At 67.5% G+C, this 6,216-nt stretch overlaps 3 protein-coding genes across 3 annotated transcripts; 1 reads left to right on the forward strand and 2 right to left on the reverse strand.

Moving 5' to 3' along the window:
- Positions 1 to 547: 547 nt before the first annotated feature.
- EMIHUDRAFT_246045 (hypothetical protein) lies at positions 548 to 1,048 on the forward strand (the record flags this gene model as incomplete). The annotated part of the gene is made up of 3 exons (XM_005767506.1): positions 548 to 653; positions 761 to 816; positions 905 to 1,048. The coding sequence occupies 3 exons, from the start codon at positions 548 to 550 to the stop codon at positions 1,046 to 1,048; spliced, it is 306 nt and encodes a 101-aa protein (XP_005767563.1).
- Positions 1,049 to 1,108: 60 nt separating this feature from the next.
- On the reverse strand, positions 1,109 to 2,957 carry EMIHUDRAFT_470587 (putative aminotransferase). Its single transcript, XM_005767507.1, has 3 exons — positions 2,308 to 2,957; positions 2,089 to 2,237; positions 1,109 to 1,802 (listed from the first exon to the last, which is right to left on the reverse strand). The coding sequence occupies exons 1-3, from the start codon at positions 2,787 to 2,789 to the stop codon at positions 1,318 to 1,320; spliced, it is 1,116 nt and encodes a 371-aa protein (XP_005767564.1). The 5' UTR covers positions 2,790 to 2,957; the 3' UTR covers positions 1,109 to 1,317.
- A 747-nt stretch (positions 2,958 to 3,704) lies between these two features.
- Positions 3,705 to 5,288, reverse strand: EMIHUDRAFT_119467 (hypothetical protein; the record flags this gene model as incomplete). The annotated part of the gene is made up of 3 exons (XM_005767508.1): positions 3,705 to 4,178; positions 4,337 to 5,218; positions 5,268 to 5,288. The coding sequence occupies 3 exons, from the start codon at positions 5,286 to 5,288 to the stop codon at positions 3,705 to 3,707; spliced, it is 1,377 nt and encodes a 458-aa protein (XP_005767565.1).
- Positions 5,289 to 6,216: the final 928 nt, after the last annotated feature.

A 6,216-nucleotide genomic window follows, 5' to 3' on the forward strand; every position in this document is an offset into this window, starting at 1 on the left:
AGGCGGCCGAAGCGGCGCCGGCGGCCGACCGAGCGGCGGCGGTGCGGCAGCGCGAGGCGGTGGTGGCGGCGCTCGAGGTTGCGAGCCGCGCGCAGCAGAGAGCGGTCGAGGCGGCCGAGTTGCGCGCCGCCGAGGAGGCGCTTGGGCTGCCCCTGTCTGGCTGCCCCTGTCTGGCTGCCCCTCGTACGGGCATTCCTCTCGGGCCGTTCCTCTCGCGGACGCCTCCTCTCTCAGGCTCTCCTGCGGCTCCTCCCTGCTCACCCGCCTCCCTTCCCCGCCCCAGGCACGGGCGGCACTCGGCACGGCCCTCGCGGCCGCCGAGGAGGCGGCTGCGCAGCGCCAGGCGGCGGCAGTGAGTGCGGCGCTCGAGGCGGCGGCGGCGCAGGCGGCGGCGGCGCAGGCACGCGCCGTCGAGGCGGCGCTTGAGGCGGCGGCAGCGGCTCGGCGGGCGGAGGGAGAGCGCGTGTCGGCGGCGGGCAGGGCGGCGGCCCAGGCGGCGGCGGAGCTGCCCGAGGAGCGGGAGGCGCTCGCCGCAGAGTTGGCTCACATGCAGATCGCGATCCGAAACGCGGTGCGGAGAGAGCCGGCTGGCGAGGGGGCAGCCCCGCCGTCCCGCGCGGCCGCCGTGCACGCCGAGGCGATCAAGTTCGCGCGTACGGGGCGGAAGAGCACCAGCGTAGGGTAGTTGTCGACCCCGACCGGACTGCCGTCGCTCGTGCGGGTTCGTCGTGTGCAGCATGCACATGCTCATGGTGTGCAGGGGTCCTCGCGACGCACAGCGGTCGTGTACTGCTATGGAAGCTATGCTGGTCGTGCGTAGATTAAGCGTCCTCTCCTGGGGGCTACGATGCGTTTGAATGTGTAATCATGTCACATGTGACGATGTGTGGCGTCTCGTAAAAAGAGCACCGGGGCCGGCGCAGCTCCTGGCGTCTGCACGGCCCTGCCGACGTCGCGCCCGTTCCTCGAGTCCTCCAACTTCTTCGAAACACTGGACCTCGACAACGATCTCTCATACTACTCCATCGGGACCACCCTATCGCGCTAAAGTGTAAAGACCTATATAAGAGGGCGGTTCAGGATGCGCACTTCACCTCTCCGCGGAGAAATGCAAATTAAATTCTTCAGTTCGTTAGTCGTTATCAAACTCTCTCCACCCCAACGCGCACGACGGGCGCGGGCGCCGGGAGCGGCAGGGGGAGCGGGGTACTAAGTGACAAGTGTGTCTGGTGGGTGTGAGCTGTGAGTGTGTGGTCTGTGGAGATGTGCTGACTGCTGTGTGCGCGTCGGCGTGGCCGTGGGCTGTGTGGCCGGCGGCTAGTCGCTCCTCGCCCCCTCTGCATCGCGGAGCAGCGCCGCGAGCCGCCGGAGCGCCTCGTCGATCTGCTCGGGCGACGCCGTCGAGTAGGCCGCTCGCACGTACGGCGACGCAGAGCCGCACGGCATGAAGGACTGCCCCGGCACCAGCAGCACCTTGGCGTCGCGCGCCTTTGCCGAGATGAGAGCGTGCGAGTCGTCGACGCCCCGCAGCCGCATCCAGCAGAACATGCCCGCCGTCGGGACGGACCAGTCTGCGAGCCCGGCCAGGTGGCGCTCCGCCGCGTCGATGAAGACGTCGCGCCGCTCCTTGTAAAAGTCGGCCACGCCGTCCATGTGCGAGGCGAAGCCGGCGGACGCGTCGCCGCCGTGCCGCTCTGCCCACACGTCGAAGAGCGCTGCGACGAGCGCCTGCGCCACGCCGCACGTGTGCAGGTTGCTCGCCTGCGTGTGCAGCTCGAGCCGCTCGATCAGCGCCGCCGGGCCTGTCGCCCAGCCAACACGGGTCAGGGTTAGGGTTAGGGTTAGGGTTAGGGTTAGGGTTAGCGCCGGGCCTGTCGCCCAGCCGAGACGGGCTGTGAATAGTATAGCTGTGAATAGGTGTAGCTGTGAATAGTATAGCCTGTCGCCCAGCCGACCCGGGCGCCCGAAGCGAGCAGCTTGGACGTCGAGTCGAAGCGCAGCACGCGCCCGTCGACGTCCATCGAGAGGAGCGACGGCGTGCGCGCGGCGCCAAACTGCAGCCTGTTCACAAGCAGACGCCGTGCACACCACCGCTGCGCCTCCAGAGCACCATCCACGCCAGAGTTGCGCGCCAGTAGTACGGGTCGTCCTCCAGAATGATCAGGCCGTACCGCCGCGCGACCGCGTACAAGTCGCGCTTCCGCTCCGCGTCGAGCGACGCCCCCGTCGGGTTGCTCCTGCGGAATTGCGCGGACGCGTGACGAACGGGCCCTGGCCGCGTGGCCCAAAAAAGAAGGGGCCGCGAGCCCGGTCGGAATCGTGTAGAGCACGCGAGGCCGGCGAGCCCCTTCGCTGGCCTCGTCCCACCCGGCCAGCACGGCCTCGAGCGCCGCCGGCTGCAGCCCGGCGCCGTCGCACGGCACGCCGACGAGCCGGCAGCCGAGCGGCTGCAGGTAGGCGAGCGAGCCCGAGTACGTGGGCGACTCGACGAGGAGCGCGTCGCCCTCGACCAGGAGGGCGTCGAACGCCTTGGAGAGCGCGTCGGCGCTCCCCGTCGTGACGCAGAGCTGTCGGTCCTCACTCGCGCGGCCGTGCTCATCGTCCTGCAGCCGCTCGAGGTGCGCCACGAGCGCGGGCAGGCCCTGCGTCGGGCTGTACTGGAGCGCCGCCTCGAGAGAGGCTCCGCTCAGCTCCACCGACGTCCCATCCGTGAGCTCGGCGGTCAGCTTTGCGAAGGGAAACGTGGACGGGTTGGGCATCCCGCCACCAAGCGAGATCATGCCGGGCATCGCCACGAGCGGCTGCAGCGCGCGAATCGCAGAAGGCCTGCGGGACCGACTGCGGCGAGTGAGGTAGGAGGTGTAGTCGATGGCCCCGCCGACCTCAGCGGCCGCCGCCGTCGAGACCGCGGCCGAGCGCGGCAGCCGTGGGCGCACGGCGACGCCCAAGCGCGTGAGCATACGTACATTTTGCTTACATAGTCAAGAAAAACCCAAGGGAGCTGGGAATAGGACCGCCGCAAGCGGCGTGGAAGGAGCGGTTGAGCACTAACTCCGAGAGTAGAGGGGGCGTTCTGCAGTTTAAGGGGAAACCCGGTACGCGGGGCTAACCCTCGGACCCGTGTTTATTTTACGGCCCTTTCTTTCCCTGCGAACGTACACCACCCCCCAGGGCTAGGGCTCTCTAGCCCGTAACCCGATGCCAATCATCTGGCCCGCTGGGAGTGCTCTTAGCCCCCCGGCCCTGGGGATGTGTGCGGTCAATGACTGCACTCCAAGTGCTCCAAGACCAAGTGCTTGTGCTTTCCGAGTAACAGACAGAAAAAGAATTTTACAACAAAGCTCCCAAAAAAAATATTCCTCTCTCCTCTCGCCGACGTAGGCATGGCGCGGGCGCGTCGTCTGCCGACCCGACTCGCTCCGCGAACTTCACATTAGAGTCACGAAAACCTCCCGTGATCAGTCCTCCCCTCCCGCAGCTCAACACCGAGCTCGCCACGTCGCCGCCCGCCGCGCTCAGAATGACGCAACACGCAAGCCTTGCACCTACAGCGCGCGTCATACACGATTGAGCAGGGAGAGGGGGAGGAGGAGGACTGGCTGCTCGCGTCTCCTCGTTGGCCGCCGCGGCGCGGTACTCCTGCATCTCCGCGTCGGTGAGGAGGCTCTCGTCCAGCAACTCCTGCGGAAGAAGGGAGCGAAGGCTCAGGCGCAGCTCTTGCGGGGAGGCAAGCCGCCCCCTCTGGGCGCCGTGATGCGCTGCTCGTCCATCTGCACGCCGATAAAGACAATCTCTTGCCTCCGGTCGCCAAACTCGGCCGCCATGTCCGCCTCGATGGCGGCGACGTCCGCCGCGCCGGCCGGCCACTCGTCGCGAATCACAGCGTCCCACCAGGGCGCGTGCGGCGCCACCTGCGTCGCAGGGGGGAATCGTCCGGCCGGGAGGGGCCTGCAGGCGCCCGAGGGGGACACGTCGCGCGCCTCGACGTGGCGGCCTGCGTGCGCCCACAGGAAGCGCTTCCAGTGCGCCGACTGCATCCAAGCAAACCCCTTGGACCGAATCACCGCCGCCATTGGAGACGCGTCAGCGGTGGCGGGATCGGCGGCGGAGGGCGCGGCCCGGCCAGCGGCTCGTGCAAGAGCTCGTGTGCGCGCCGCCTCAAAGTCGGAGAAGCCGACCTGAGCAGAGGCGTGGAGGTGGGCGTGTGGTTGCATGATCAAGGAGAGAGTCGCGTGCGATGGCCGGACGCCGTGCGCGCCTCGTCGGCCCCCTCGTGCTGCTGTAGCGCCGCCGAGAGAGCGAGCCGGTCCAAGTGCGCCGGCAGCTGCTGCAGCACACCCATGAGACGTCGTGGGTGGAAGGGGCGGCGGCGGCGGTAGCAAAAGGAGGTGATGCCAAAGCGCTCCGCCTCCCGGCCGCGGCTGTGGCTATGCTGGTGGTGGGCGTGGCCGTGGCTATGCGCGTGGCTGCTGCAGCCAGCCACAGTGCACCCGCCGCCGTCGGCCTCAGCCCGCCCCGAGCCGTGACCGTGTCCATGTTCGCCGTGGCCATGCTGGCGCTCACCATGCTCGTGCCCGCACTCGCCATGGGCATGTGCACACTCGCTGTGTCCGGGCCCGTTCGCGCCGTCGCCGTGGCCATGCTCGCTCTCGCCGTGCGCGCCCTCGCCGTGCGCTCCCTCGCCGCCGCCAATCGAGAGTTGGACAAGCCGCCACTGCTCCCTTTCTATGTCGAGCGACGCCACGCTGCCGCCCACCATCCCGCCACTCAGAACGGAGGCGGGGTCGACCTGTCCGAACTGGGTGGCGAGGACTGCGGCGTGCGGGTTGAGGCGCGCCACCGCCTCGGTGAGCAGCTGCAGCTCGGTCGACGAGACGAGGTCCGCCTTGTTGAGGATGACAATGTCTGCGCATTCCACCTGCTCGCACATCAGGTCCACGACCTGCCGCCGCGCCGCCAGGATGGGCATCGGCACATTCTCCCCACCTCCCAGGTCGGGCCGGTCGCCGATGGCCTGGCGGCGCTCGAACTGCTGTAGGAAGGTGGAGGCATCCACGACAGTCACCATCCTCGACAGCGCCGCGCCGTTGAGGGCGTCTGGGTCGGTGGCGAGAGCCTCGCGCAGGTTGTTGCGGATCTCCCGCGGTTCGGCAACGCCCGAGCTCTCGATGACGATGTGGTCCCACGCGGCGCCACGGCTGGCCGCGAGCTGCTGCAGCTTTTCGATCGACGTGAGCAGCTCCGCGGCGTCAGAACAGCAGACGCACCCGTTTTGCACCCCCCTCCATAGGGGAATGTGTGTTTAGTGTTTCTTTTGTGCCCGCGCAGAGTGCGCGCCGTCCGGGGTGTGGGTCTGCCTCGGTCCGCGGCGATAATCTCTCGTCTCGCAGTCGCCAGTCCTCTCTCTCTCGGACTCTGCCGCCATAGAGTGTTCTCTTGCTCGGGGGCGTCTCTGCCTCTCCCTAACTCCGCTCTCGTCGCAGTATCTCGCCTCACTCTCGCAGCGACCTTATGCCGCCTCGCGGTCGTCCAACTCCGTCAACAAAGGTACTGCTGCTAACTCTCTCTCTCTCTCTCTCTCTCTCTCTCTCTCTCTCTCTCTCTCTCTCTCTCTCCAACTCTCGTCGTTCTCTCTCCTGCCGCGCCATCCTCTGCATGTGCTCATCGTTCCCATCGGCCCGTCGTTGTGCGACGCGTCACGGCGCCGAGCCTGCCCTTCTCTTGCCCTCGCGCTTCTCGCCTCTCGGCGCAACGTCGCTCGCGTTGTATCCTGCGCGCTCCAGCTAGGGGAGATATCGCGGGAATTCTCTTTGCAGGTGTTCCTGTGTTAGTGCCAGTGCGCGCCAGTCCCGTGCCCAGTGTCGTGCGAGGGAGTTTTGTTGTAAAATTCTCTTGCACGGCCCGTTTCTAGGCAGATTGTGAATGAGCTTGCCTGCGGCCGAGGGCGATCGAGTGCACGGAGCTTCGCCGTCCTCGCAGGAGTCGCTTAGGCGCGGCTCCCGTGGTGTACCTGTGTTAGTGCCAGTCCAGTGCGCGGCCGGTCCCGTGCCGAGTTAGTCTGCTGCCGGGCGTTTTTGTGCCACAAGTAATTCTCTTTGCGTGTACCTGTGTCGCCGCCATGCGCGCCAGTCCCGTGCCCAGTATCTGAGAGGACAGCGGTAAATTCTCTCTGCATGGCGGCTCGAAAGTAAAGGGCGCGGCCGACACAGCTCGACT

The sequence above is a fragment of the Emiliania huxleyi genome (assembly GCF_000372725.1).
Source record: "Emiliania huxleyi CCMP1516 unplaced genomic scaffold EMIHUscaffold_488, whole genome shotgun sequence".
Classification (NCBI taxonomy): Eukaryota; Haptophyta; order Isochrysidales; family Noelaerhabdaceae; genus Emiliania; species Emiliania huxleyi.

Excerpts from the sequence above, each read along its gene's own strand:
- EMIHUDRAFT_470587 (XM_005767507.1), bottom strand. The coding sequence starts at position 2,789 with ATGCCCGGCATGATCTCGCTTGGTGGCGGGATGCCCAACCCGTCCACG. Across the intron at positions 2,238-2,307 it reads CTCTACACGATTCCGACCGG|GAGCAACCCGACGGGGGCGT; the intron begins GCTCGCGGCCCC and ends GCAATTCCGCAG. Across the intron at positions 1,803-2,088 it reads GCTCTGGAGGCGCAGCGGTG|GCCCGGCGGCGCTGATCGAG; the intron begins GTGTGCACGGCG and ends GCTGGGCGACAG.